The 13,196-nt window shown below is 33.1% G+C and overlaps 1 protein-coding gene across 1 annotated transcript in view; it reads right to left on the reverse strand.

Moving 5' to 3' along the window:
* Positions 1-2,711, reverse strand: part of LOC136067871 (G-type lectin S-receptor-like serine/threonine-protein kinase SD1-1) — a 27,505-nt gene extending 24,794 nt beyond the window's left edge. The window contains exons 1-2 of the mRNA XM_065774238.1: positions 2,558-2,711; positions 2,348-2,456 (exon numbers count right to left, since the gene is read on the reverse strand). Coding sequence (XP_065630310.1) covers positions 2,348-2,456; positions 2,558-2,710 — 262 coding nt within the window. The 5' untranslated portion in view covers position 2,711. The remainder of the gene's footprint in view (positions 1-2,347; positions 2,457-2,557) is intronic.
* Between the last annotated feature and the right edge of the window lie 10,485 nt (positions 2,712-13,196).

Genomic DNA, 13,196 nt, shown 5'->3' on the forward strand with positions numbered 1-13,196 from the left:
AAAAAAGAAAAGACATGTAAGAGTAACAGACGTGTGCTAATTGATTGCTAGTTCTTAAAAACTTTGATTCCATATTATAAGTTGAAGACAAAACCTTATAGCGGAGCTCTCATTTGGACAAATATCCCTATCGAGTATCAACGTGCACCGGCCGCTATTGACTTTTATGCCTGTGTCAGTGACAAAACCTTCCTCAACTTTGACCCGTGGGCTAATAATTTCCACGTCTCTAAAAAAGATCGACGATTTTCGGGGAGCCAACTGTTTAACCGGAGCTGATATGGGTCCACATTGGTATAGGGGGACCTGTCCAATATGAGATGTAATAGAATATTCTCATGCGAACGTCGCATAAGCTACAAATTGCTGGTAATGACAATGTGATCAGATAAAATGATGACTAACAATAAGCTAATACTTCCTCAAAAAAAAACAATAAGCTAATACATTAAAAAAATTTACATTCTTTTCTCTCCACTTTTGCTTTTACTACTTTCATATCCGCCATTGTTACTAAACAACTAGTACAAAGTGGACCAACAGCGTCAAGTGGGACAAGCTAGAACTCAATTGGTTTAAGCTCAACAAAGATTGGTTGTCCCTAGGAAATCCAGAGCTAGCAGAAGTTGCAGGTCTTATTAGAGATCATCGAGGAACGTGGTTAAACTGCCAAAACTAGATATCATCGAGGTCTTTCTAGAGATTGTCTTAATTATGTATTCAGTCGCAGGTTGTTGAAGTGGAACATGATGCAAGGATTGTACGTAGTTGGTATGCTAATAATGTTCTATCTTCAATTGTGGCTAATTGTAGGGAGCTTATAACCAAAACTAAGTGTGCGTTTGGCTCCATTTTAAAAAGCCAGCTTATTTTACTATTCAATTTATTTTTACTACTATTTATAGGTCTCTTTGCTCTTTTTGGTATTATTTATGAGTTCTACTGTACTATTTTAGCTAACTTTTACATTTATCTACAGTACTTATAGCAAAAAAATTTCAGTTTTAGCAAAATAGCTGGATCCCAAACAGACCCTAAGTATAGTAAACCACGATTGTCCATTGCTTCAAGGAAACCAATAGGTGTGGATATGACCTAGCACGAAAAGGGACCAATCTAAAACTATATTTTGTTATATTCTTAAAACCCTCCTAGTGTATTAATGCTTTTTAAATGCGATGGGCATCTCCTATGGACATGGCTTTTTGATTTAATGAACTTGGCTACCAAAAAGAAGAAAAAAAGTTACCTTCATTTGAATAAAATGTGTTAGGTTCTAAATATTTAGGATTTAATGTATTTAGAACTCTAATATGTATTGTTGGCAAACCATGATTAAAACAAGTTATTTAGTCTTGTTTAGACTTGCTTAAAGTAGTGTTGTTTATGTAAAGTTGGAATCGAGCTGATGTAGAATTCACTGTGCATTCTCGACCTGGCCCGATTGATCGAAGCTTAGGCTCGATCAATCAAAAATTGGGCAAATGCGTTTTTTTTTTTGCAGAATTTCCAACTCAGCCCTAACTCTTAAAACATTTAGGGTTTTATTTTTTTGCCCTAGGTATATAAGGCAAACCCTAGTCACGTTTTAGAGATTGCTCATATTGCTGTTTATGTGAATCTCTTGTGAGATCTGTGAAGAGCTTTCCTTCACACAAACTTAGGATTATCAAGAGGAGATTTCTTCAAGACGTTGATGATCACTCAGTTGCTGCCATAAGAGGTTAAAGATACACAAGCGAGTGTACTTGTACTTGCTGGAGAATCCAAGAAAGAAGAAGTCCGTGGTCTCGGAGCTTGCACGTGGTCGTATCAGTAAGTTCTATTGGTGGGTAGCAATAAGAAGTCGAGCGTGGGAGCTTGTAAGTCTTATTGTATGAACTCTGATTCTTTCAAGATAGTGGATTCAAGTTTACTTTGAGAATAGCTAGGTTAAATCCTCCCCAGGTTTTTTACCGGTTTGGTTTTCCTCAGTCATCATATCTTTGTGTTATTTATATTTCCGCTGCTATATACTTGATATGATTGTTTGATTGTGATAACCTAGATTGGCATAATTTGACTAAGTTGATCACTTGGCTAATTAACTAGGTTAATCCGGTTGTGTTAAGGGGTCTAAAAACTGTTCAAAATGGACATGGCTTACTTGAGAGTAGGAACACAGTTAACAATATATGATGATGAATATAATTCTACATTGACAATGTTGTATGATATTGGCAAAAAATTGTTAGCCAGCTTCCAACAATGTGATTGTGATTTCCTTGGTTGAAGAAGATTCATTTTGTTAGAGATATATTAGCCCATTAGCATAAGCCCAATCCTAATTCTACATTGTGATTTCGATGCTGCAATTTGGCAATTAGTATAACTTCATTTTTAAACTCACTAAATCCTTGTCCTGATTTCTGTGAAAGCCTTTTGATAGCAATTTCTTTTCCATCTATTAATGTACCCTGAAAATTCACATTTTCAAATTGATTTTATTGAAGTTGAATATGGTGAGAATTGCTTTTTTATTTTTTGTGATCTTTAAAAAAGCTTGCTGCAAAGTTACCTTATATACAAGTCCAAAGCTACCTTCACCAAGCTTGTTATAGCTTGAAAAGTTGTTAGTGGCAATGATTATGGTAGCTAGGGTAAAGAATGGGACCTCCATGTCTTCACTTTGGCCTTCAATGTTTTGGTCTATCATCACATTATTCTCCATTTTCTCTGCTAAGATCAAGATGAGCTTCACATTATACATAAGAAATAAGAGTATGGCACTTGTTAAGTTCCGTCTAGATCAACTAGTTAATTATACAACATAATTATTATTTGATTTCAAATCAAATAAATTAATTAGGTGATCCAAAACGTCAATATCAATAACCAAAGAAGAATAAGTGATCATGTCATAAAGCAAAACAATAAATGCATAAGACACATAATATGATTCTGAAGTGGAAAACCTATGGATAACTCTTTAAAGGAAAAGGGCCTATATGAGTAACCTACTCCCACTAAGGCTATCAACTAGAAAAGAATGTGTTTTGTAGTCTTGAAAAAAACCATTCTACCGAGACTCTACATTCCAAATCGATAATTCACTGGTGCTACTCACAATAGCTTTAAAACTTTGAGTTTCTTCCTATATGGTTTCGCTCATGAATGGCAGGTCTGTGTAAATTAACTAGAACCTTTTGGTGCGCTCCAATTAAGGTGTCTCCTTGAATATTTGATCTACAGTCAACTAACTAGAAGAAATGCTATGTGGTTTTGAACTATGGATCACAAGATTTTATAAAACTACTAGGATTCTCTCAAGAAACAAAGAGTTGCAAGTTTTTATCATTCAATGGAGTCGAACCAATGCTGTAGTTTCTTTTTCTTTAATAATAAGAGTTAATACCTAAATCACTAATTTCTAGGGAGTAATAATGACATTACTATGAGTGTTTTTTGACATTTAAATCTAATAGTAATCAATGGTCTATAAAATGTGTAACTCTTATGAAGTTACACCTGGTGTAACTTGAACCCATCTCACAAACACACACACACATATATATATATATAGAAACCTTGCATACTAAACAAAATCAGTGAACCACCCTAACCACCGTTGAACCGTACATAGTTCAACTTGTTCAAGGTAGTAACAATTTTCTAAGAAAACTTACAAAGGGCACACGCTGTGGGGATTCAAACCTCAGGCATCTGCCCTTAAATTAGTGTCACGTACCATAAGGCAGTTGTTTTTTTTGTGACTTTAATTGAATAACTATTATATTTATTGTTCTCTTACAGGATTAAAAGGTTTTTATTTTATTATATAACCTCTCTCTCTCTCTCAATATATTAGTACCATTGAATTTGTATTAACTAAATTTATTTGTGATTGAAGAATTGTGCTTTTGTATTTCAACGTGATATTTATGAATCTATTTATAAATGGACTTATTTTAGATGAAACTGCTTTATTCTTAAAGGACTACCAAACAATTTTTTTTTTTTTTAGCTTTATTATTTTCTATTAACCTAATAAAAATCGCTAAANTTTCTTACGTTTCTGGGAGTAAATTGGAATGCGTTCAGATAAACAAAAGGGGCTGGCTGAAAGTAAGGTTAATAGCTAGAATTCCATCATTGAGCTAGTTGCAACCAAACTAGGTCGCGAGTTCCAAGGGAAGTGCGATTCTTATTAGTAAGATTTTAAAAGGCTTTCTCCTTTTTCATACAATGGATTCTGCTCCCTATAGATATTTGAAGGCACACATGCCCTTAGAGCAAAAATAGGAAATACTCTAGAATAATCTAGAGTATTTTGGAAGCACACAAGAACATCTAGATCAAATTCTGGTTTCCACGAAGTGAGTGGATTACATGGGTATTTATGAGCTAGCTAGAGTTGTTACATCTATGACTAACACCTTCGTAGTTAATTGCTGCATGTATCACTCATAACATTCACACCTGAATTACATTGATTTTGTAAATGTGTAACACTAAGTACATTTCTAGAAAAATATGTTCAATGTATATATCTATATGTCAAGGTTGTTCTCCAACAAAATAAGAAGTTCAAGATTTGATATTTACCAACACTAAACATTTACAGAGATTTATGTACTTTTCTTAAGAAAAATAAAGATGTTGCAGGGAAAAAAATGTAGTTTAAATATGAATTTGAAGTAAATTTGTTGTCTTCTGTAATGACAGATAAAGAAAGGAAAAAGGATGATATTGATCAACCTGCAACGGCAATAATAATTGCAACGAAGAATAGAATTACTGAAATGGTTGAGAAATCCTTGAACAACATCCTATAGCTATGTATGACGAGAATAGAGACCGGAAGAACGTAGTGCTATTGACAGTGAAGCATAAGCAACTCGTGTATATGAACTCCTACTCTTACTCAGGAAGAAAAATACATTAAAATACAGTATATTTAATGTAGTGGATTGCGACGGAATAGTGCATTGCATCTTGCAGCAGAAGCAGATTTTAATTGGCCAGTTCTAGGAGTTGCATCACAAATGCAATGGGAAATCAAGTGGTATGAGGTATGCATAACAGCCAGGCTAGAGAGGACTTTTGCTTGATCATTGATTCCAAGGCCATTTTTATAATAATATGTTTTATGGGTTTGACTTGCTAGGTGATAACTAGGTTTATAGAATAACATGAGGAAGATAATACAAAATATTTCTTAGTCTGTAGTTTGTACTTTGTTGCAAGCTTGGGCTTATAGTTTCAGTATACAACGATAGATGTGGTGAAGGAATAACCACGTCATTTTTTTCCTTGGAATGCAGCACATAAAGAACTCAATGCAAAGAAGCTCAGGCCTTCCTCTTCTCAATAAGAATGGCCAACCCCAGAGGAGGTCTTCACCGAAAAACACAAGGATCTTGTTAAAATGGGTGGTGAGTGGCTAACTAGCACATGCAATGCATGCTCAGTCGTAGCAGGTCTCTTTGTCACGATCACCTTTACTACATCAACCACAGTGCCTGATGGTGTCAAAGAAGTAAACAAAAACAACAGGCATCCAAAGTTTTGGCCGTCTCATCCTTCGTCTCTTTCTGCACTTCACTCATTGCTGTGGTCATGTTCCTTTCATTTCTCACATCAGGTTACAGAAAAAAAGATTTCCACCACACTTTACTATCAAAGCTTTTGGTCGGCCTAACAGCGTTCTGCGTGCTATAGTTACAACCTGATATCTTTTTCCAGCGGACATTTTTTCATCTTCAGGGACCAACGGAATAATGCAGCTTCCTTGTATATGGTGACCTGCTTGTTGCTTATAACATTCTTTGTTATTACGCAGTTTCCGATGTACCTTCATTTGCTGTGGGCTAACTTGAAGAAGGTGCCACAACGTATATACTGGCTTCATTTGGAAGATTAAACTAGTATTTATAATTGAGAAATATCTATTACATGCATGCTGGCACACAAAAAGGAACACGCATGCACATACACACGAGATTTAAACTAAAATTGTGATTTTCCAGTCACAATTTCCAATATTCTTATCTTTCTTCCAGAGTTTGATGTTAAGGTTATTGATTGATTGATAAACTCATTTATACTTTTTCCAAAAAGATTGATGCTGGACTTATTTGTTTGTGTGTTCTATTTCGGATTTTTTGAGAAAATAATTATAAAATTCATACAATATTATTAGTTAGACAACATTTCAAACTAATATAGTTTCTAAACAAATCAAGTCTAGAGGACTCGATTTTGCTCACTGGAAATCGAGTCCAGAGGACTCGAGTTTCAAACTCGAGTGTGAGACACTTGACTTCCAGTGCAATTTCGCACAGCAAAATCGAGTCCAAAGGACTCGATTTGTTAGAAATCAAATTAGTTTGAAACGTTACCTAACTAATAATATAGTATGAGTTTTATAGTTATTTTCTCAAAAAATCATTCTATTTCGATAAAATAAAACAAATATCTAAGGGAATTAAATGTTATATACCTTCTTAATTAAGTTGTTGGACTACAATTTTTCGTTGGGAGTTCAATTTGTGTAAATGCTTTATTTTTTATTATCACTTTTCGCAGACCTATGTGATGTGTGGAAATAAATAATTATTTTGTATGATAATATAATGTATACTTTTTTGAGAAATTTTTTTGAAGATAATTTGCTCTTCCTATAAATTAAACAATTTCTATTTGGTCCAATTTGGTCTATTCTTATTTTTGAGTTACAAAATATAAAGAAAAATACTAAAATAGACATTAGAAATTAGACATATAAGCCCTAAAAATGATAAATATTTAGAAGTCTAATTCGGTCCACATTAGTTTTATTCTGTCCATCCTGTCCTTTTTGATCGAATTTGTTTCTATTCTATCCAATTCTACCCATTCGATCTTATTCTATCCACTTTGGCCTAATTCGGTCCATTTAGTACACATTGGCCCTATTCGGTCCATATTGGTCCTATTATGTTCACTTTGGTCTAATTTGGTCCATTTAGTCCACATTGATCGTATTTAGTCCACACTGGTCTATTCAGTCGACTTCGGTCCTACTCAGTCCATTTTATCCACTTTGGTCCTATTCGGTCCATTCTGTCCACTTTGATCCACTTGAGTCCTATTTGGGCCATTTAGTCTAATTTGGTCCTATTTAGTCCATTTTGTCAACTTTAGTTCTACTCGGTCCATTTTGTCCACTTTAGTCCTATTCATTACACAATGCTCTTATTCAGTCCACTTCGGTCCTATTCCGACCACTTCAGTCTTATTCCGTCCACTTTGGACCTATTGGGTCCATTCTGTCCATTTTAGTCTTATTCGGTCCACCCTGTTCCTATTCAGTCCATTCGGTCATATTCTCTCCATTTGGTTCACTTTGTTTCATTTGGTCCAATTTGGTCCATTTAGATCACTTTGGTTCATTTTGGTCCACTTCGTTTTATTTTTGTACATTTAGATAATGAGAAAAGGACGTTTTTGGGTTGAAAGCACCAAATCTATATCCAAATTTATTTATTTATTTATTTTTAAATCTCAAAATTTTAATATCTAAAATCTTATGCATAGCATTTATTGTTGCTACGGTTTTGTTGAGACATATTAATGTAGCTATTTCAATCCATTTCGATACGACTAAATTTAATTGAAAGTTGTTCTATACATAAAGGTTATGAATATAAAAATGAAATCTTTAGGAGAGTTATTCATTTTTTTTAATGTCGTTATTTTTAAATGAATTGCATGAGATTGATTATACATTTAAGCAAAATAAATAAATATATACATATGTATGTGTAGGGTTGGGATTTGTGGCCAAGTCCAAAACAATAAATTTGTAGAGTATGGGTGAAAGAGGTAGGTTAAGTATTGGATCAACAACAACGAATCATAACTTTTAAACACAAGCCAACATGAATTTGCACGTAAAACATGAATATTCGAAGAGCTATATTATTGTTTATCTGATGAACAAAGGTCTTAGGGTTACAGTCAAGTTCTCTCTTTCTCTCTATCTCTTTCTCTGTTTTTCCTTTTCTTCTTCCTTCCTCCTTCTACGTTAGGAGTTCTTCTTTTTTATATAACCTTCCCTCTCTTCATCTCCATCATCCACTTGTACTTCATCCGTGAGTCTACTTGAGTATGTGTCACGTCAAGTATTTTCTTTAGCTCTGTGTGAGTGGTGGTAGGTGAGGATACACTGTTCAGGGGTCTTCTCCACATAAATGAGGCCAGAAAAGTTGCTGCAGAACATTAAATACGGTGGTAGCAGCTTTTCCTTAGATATTTCTTCATCCTTATCGTCTCCCAGTGTACTCAGAGCTTATCTTGATCAGGAGGAGTTCTCGGAAGATCATTTTGACCTCTTATACGTTTAATTGATCTATACTACTCTCGTCAGAGGAATATAACCTCTTCGGACAGAAGATGACATTTTCGGATTGTAATCATTCTTCCCTCTGAGGGTCCCACTTCCAGATGGGCCTTACCCTTACCATCTCCTTTTTCTCAGTCGCACAATAGCTCTCATATGGGCTCTCGGCCATTATGCTGGATTGGACCCTTTTCCCCCACAGTATGTATGTATAATTTTTATTTAAATAAATTATACAAATTATTCATTATTTTAAAAGAGATTATCATGATATATAATCAAACCTCATATTCAAATTTACGCTAAATATGTATAATTTATTATGTAAATTTTATTGTAAAGAGAGAGACTACTTGTGATGGGAAGCTAAAAAAATACAACACCAAAACGTATTGAAAATTCACTTGGTGTATAAAACATTAATGAATGTTTAGACCCCCAATTTTAAATATAACCAACACAAACTTATACTTAAACAATAAATATGTAGAATAATAAGTACAAGCAAAAACCCAAACAGGTAAACAACTCTACACCATAATTAGTCACAACACAATAGCAATTAAAGGCAAGAGTAAGGGTTAGAGAGATGCAAACATAAAGATAACACTGACACGTATTATCGAAGAGGAAACTAAAGAACTCGGCGAAAAACTTTCTGCTGCCCTCCAAGCAGTAAAATGATCCACTAAAGAGTAAAGTTGGGATACAAGAATAGTAGTAAACCCTCCAAGCCTAATCTACCCAATGCACCTAAGCCTCCAAACTTCTTGCTCCAGCAGGGTTAAGCCTAACCGTATCTTCTTTAGCTTCTCTGATCCCGTAATAAGCCCATTGCATCAACCAAATGAATTTTTCATCTTTGAACTGCTTCTAAAGCACTAAAATACCTCCTCACTGATATAGGTATGGTGAGATAAACATTTGGCAAATGAGCCTCTCAAGGATATGTTAATGAAGAGGGTGAGAGTAGAGGAATTTGGAGAATCAAATGTCTAAGATTGTGAATGAGTCAATCTTGGTTTTTTCTAGGGTTTCTCTCTCAAAATTCTTTCTGGAAGCGCTTTACATTTCGTGGGTATAAGGATACTTATAGTAGGGTACGTGAGGAATGTGAAAAATCATTTTTCCATAAAACAGGGCATTCTAGCGACTTAGTCTCGGAGTGGGATGAGTCGCAAGTTTGAGTCGCGAGTTAATTGTCGGGCTAGACTGTTAATATTTGTCCTGTAGTGCTCCAGCTATCTTCCTGCATGCTTCACACGTGTGACATTTTGGCGAGTTGCTAGTTGTGAGTCACTCGCGAGATCCAGTTACTAGAAACCTCTTGAATGCTCACACACTTGAATTCTTCAAACTCTTCTCACACACAACCCTTATATTATTCTCACCTAAATATAGGGTATTTAATTGCTGAAATACAAGCAAATTTGGCACGTAATAAAGCCAACACATGATTGAATAAATTCAACCTTACACGTATGAACCAAAATAGAGTTTTAAATCACAATGATTCATCAATATAAAGTAGAGTTGCAAGAAAATAAAAAATTAAGAGAAAAAGAATGACCACATTTTCAAGAGAGAATGTGAGAGAGAATAATAAGAAATTTATATAAAATATATATGAGAAGAAAAAAAAATAGTAATAAACACCAAATTATCCAAGTCATGTTATGTTATGTTATAATAAAATAAGATTATATTCTTATATACTATTTTTTTAATGTAATATGATAGCATCTATGAAGTCAAAGAGAATAAAAAAGATAACAACTTAAAAACACAAAACTTAATCATATCAATCCAAAGTAGAGTTCTAAATAATACAAAAGTTATCAACCTAAGTTAGAGATGCGTGAAAAATATTTTTAAAAAAAAATCCACCAAAAATGAAAAAGAAATGCGAGAGAGAAAGAAAAAGAACAACATTTTGTGTAGTGGAAAATGAGAGAGAGAAAAGAGAGAAATAACATTTTGTGTGTGAAAAAAACTATGAATAGAATGAAAAAGAAAATTGTAAATTTATAGTAAGAGAAGGGGAATAAGAAAAGCAAAAAAAAAAAAAAAAATAATAAATAAAAAATAATAAAGGAAGATGAAGGCGATTGAGGAAAAGTGATATTAAGGTAGATAGTCATGTGGGTAGATGAAAAGGTAAAAATGAGGGGAAAGTTTGAAAAATTATAACTATAAGTTGGGAAATTAATAAGGAAAAAAGATAATAAAAAAAAAAAGATAGAATGTTAAAATTGGTGGATAATGTGACCGTTGTTGTGGCTCAATATGAGCATAACAACACTAAATGTTACGCTTCATATAGTTTATAGGAAATGAAAAGTTATAGAGTTGCTCATTTTCATTTTCATTTTCTTTGACATATGCATATTCGTGAGATAATTTTTTAGGAAAACTTGTCATCTTTTAAAATCTAATGAATATAAAAAATTTATTTAGTTTGATGTTGTATGAATATGTACAAAAAAAATATTTAAGAAAACAAAAACTAACTTGTTTCCATAACTACTAGAAGTTGACAAATTCTATTTTTTAAGAGATCATTGAACTAACTCACATAAAATAAAATAATTTTTAAAATTTGGGGTGATATTAAGTGGATTAGTCACATTATCATTGAAAAAGATGATGTTAGAAAAATTGAAATACAAATGCCCCTTAATTAGTAATTTTGCATATAAAAAAGGCAACAAGAATATATTTTAAATTAAAAAATTATAATATGAAAAGTCAAATAAATACTATACAAATAATATTTAATGATAAAAAATATGACTTATAGTCAGGGTTGTAAACGAGCCAAGCTTTGTCAAGTAGTACGCGTCTGAGCTTGGCTCATTAATAAAAATCAAATGTTCAAACTTGGCTTGAGCTTGAAACAAGTCTAAAAACAATGTTTGAACTCGAGCTTGTGAGAGTGCCAAAAAGCTTGAGCTCGGCTTGGCTTGATTAATTAGTCAAGCCAAACTTGAGCTTAATATCAAGTTCAAACTCGAGCTCAAGTCAATCTTTTTAGCTTGGGATCCAAAAACATTGCATCATCAAATGCTTATATCATAAAAATCAAGTAAACAAAAAATATATATATTTAATAATATACTCATTTTGTCATGCTTCTAACACTTGTGATTAGAAATTGTTTAAATTACAACATTACATAATTAAATCCATCTATCATCATTCATTGTCTGTAGCTTAAGTAATTGTTCAAAATACAATTTTTACATCCACATTTGTTATTTGTGCAACTATAATCTTAACAAATCTAAATAAATTAATATTCCAAAACATATATGAATAAACAAGCTAGAAATTAATATTCCAAAACATATGTGTAATGTCATGATAATGAGTTTATTTAGTAATCATATATCAAGCTATAAACGAGCCTAAACTCAGCATGTTTTGTATCGAGCCCTATTGTTTACGAGCTTGTTCATAAACAAATTTTTTTTACTTGAACTTGGCTTGTTTATCAAACAAGCCTAAGACTAATGCTCAAGCTTGGCTTATTTGTAAACAAACGAATATGAACGAACTTTTTATCGAGCCGAGCTCAAGTTGTTTATGAACGGTTTGATTTGTTTACAGCCCTACTTATAATTGTCATCAGGCTTCAAATTTTAGTAGAACATCCCTGATTTGGCCTCATCACTACTGTATATAGCTATTCTGTGTTTATTTCCCAGGTATCAATTCTCTACTTAAAATATGCCCAATTGATATGTACGTGCTCTTCCTTTCTTTCTTTCTTTCCTTTTTTTTTTTTTTTTTTTTTTTTTTTTTTTTTTTGATAAGAAAGACTCTCATTTCATTAAAAAGCAGAAAATAACATAGCATCCTGAGAAAAGGTGGACATTCTTCCATCCATGTTACAAAAGAATCAATATTCTTAGCAAAAGTTGCCAAAGTATGAGCTAGCTTATTTCCTTGTCGTCCCACTGTGAGGCTTGGAATGTTTTAAACTCATGTAATCTGGAGCAAAGTCTTGAGACTACAGTAGAGATAGAGACTAGGGCATCTGTGGGGCTCTCCATAGCATGACAAACAGTAATGGAATCTGTTTCAAAAATCACATCTTTGACTCCAATGTCCCATGCAAAAACCGTAGCTTCATCTATTGCTTTAGCCTCACTTCTAAGGGAGCCAAAGGAAGTGAGAGGCGCTTGCAAGGGCAGCAATGACCGATTCAAAAAAAAAAAAAAAATACATGTAACACGTTCCCTCTTTATCTTTTTTAAGGCAAGGTTCTAGTTCCTTTCTTTTCTTTTTAATATTTAGGAACAGAAAAAGGTTTTAATTCTTGTACTTCAAAAGGCGATGGAGAGAGACTACTCATACTGGCAAATAATATGGAATATTAGCTTAATTAAAAGTCTTACGGACCCGGGTTTACTGCACAATCTCCTCTATCATTATAAATAGTTGCTCAAATCACCAAAATGATGGTATAAATAAATTGCTAGGTTTCTTCCTTTCTCATTTTATTTTTTGATAGAGTTTTAAATTATGAAGTTCGTTTTTTATAATTGTGCTTTTTGTCATCAGTTAAGATACCAATTGGTTTTGGTGTAAACAGAGATTGAATTTCAAATCTCTTATTCAACCTTTAGAGATTTTACCAGTTGAATTAACTGAAATTCACCTTTTTTTTCTTTTTTTTTTTCATTTAAGTTAACATGTTCCCTCTTTGTGTTTTTTTTTTTTTTTAAAGCAAGATTCTAGTTTATTTACTTTATTTTGGAACAGAAAATGGTTTAAATCCATGTACTTCAAAAGGCGACGGAGAGAGACTACTCATCAGGCAAATAATATG

The sequence above is a fragment of the Quercus suber genome, unplaced genomic scaffold (genome assembly GCF_002906115.3).
Source record: "Quercus suber isolate HL8 unplaced genomic scaffold, Cork oak 2.0 scaffold_89, whole genome shotgun sequence".
In the NCBI taxonomy this organism is placed as follows: domain Eukaryota; kingdom Viridiplantae; phylum Streptophyta; class Magnoliopsida; order Fagales; family Fagaceae; genus Quercus; species Quercus suber.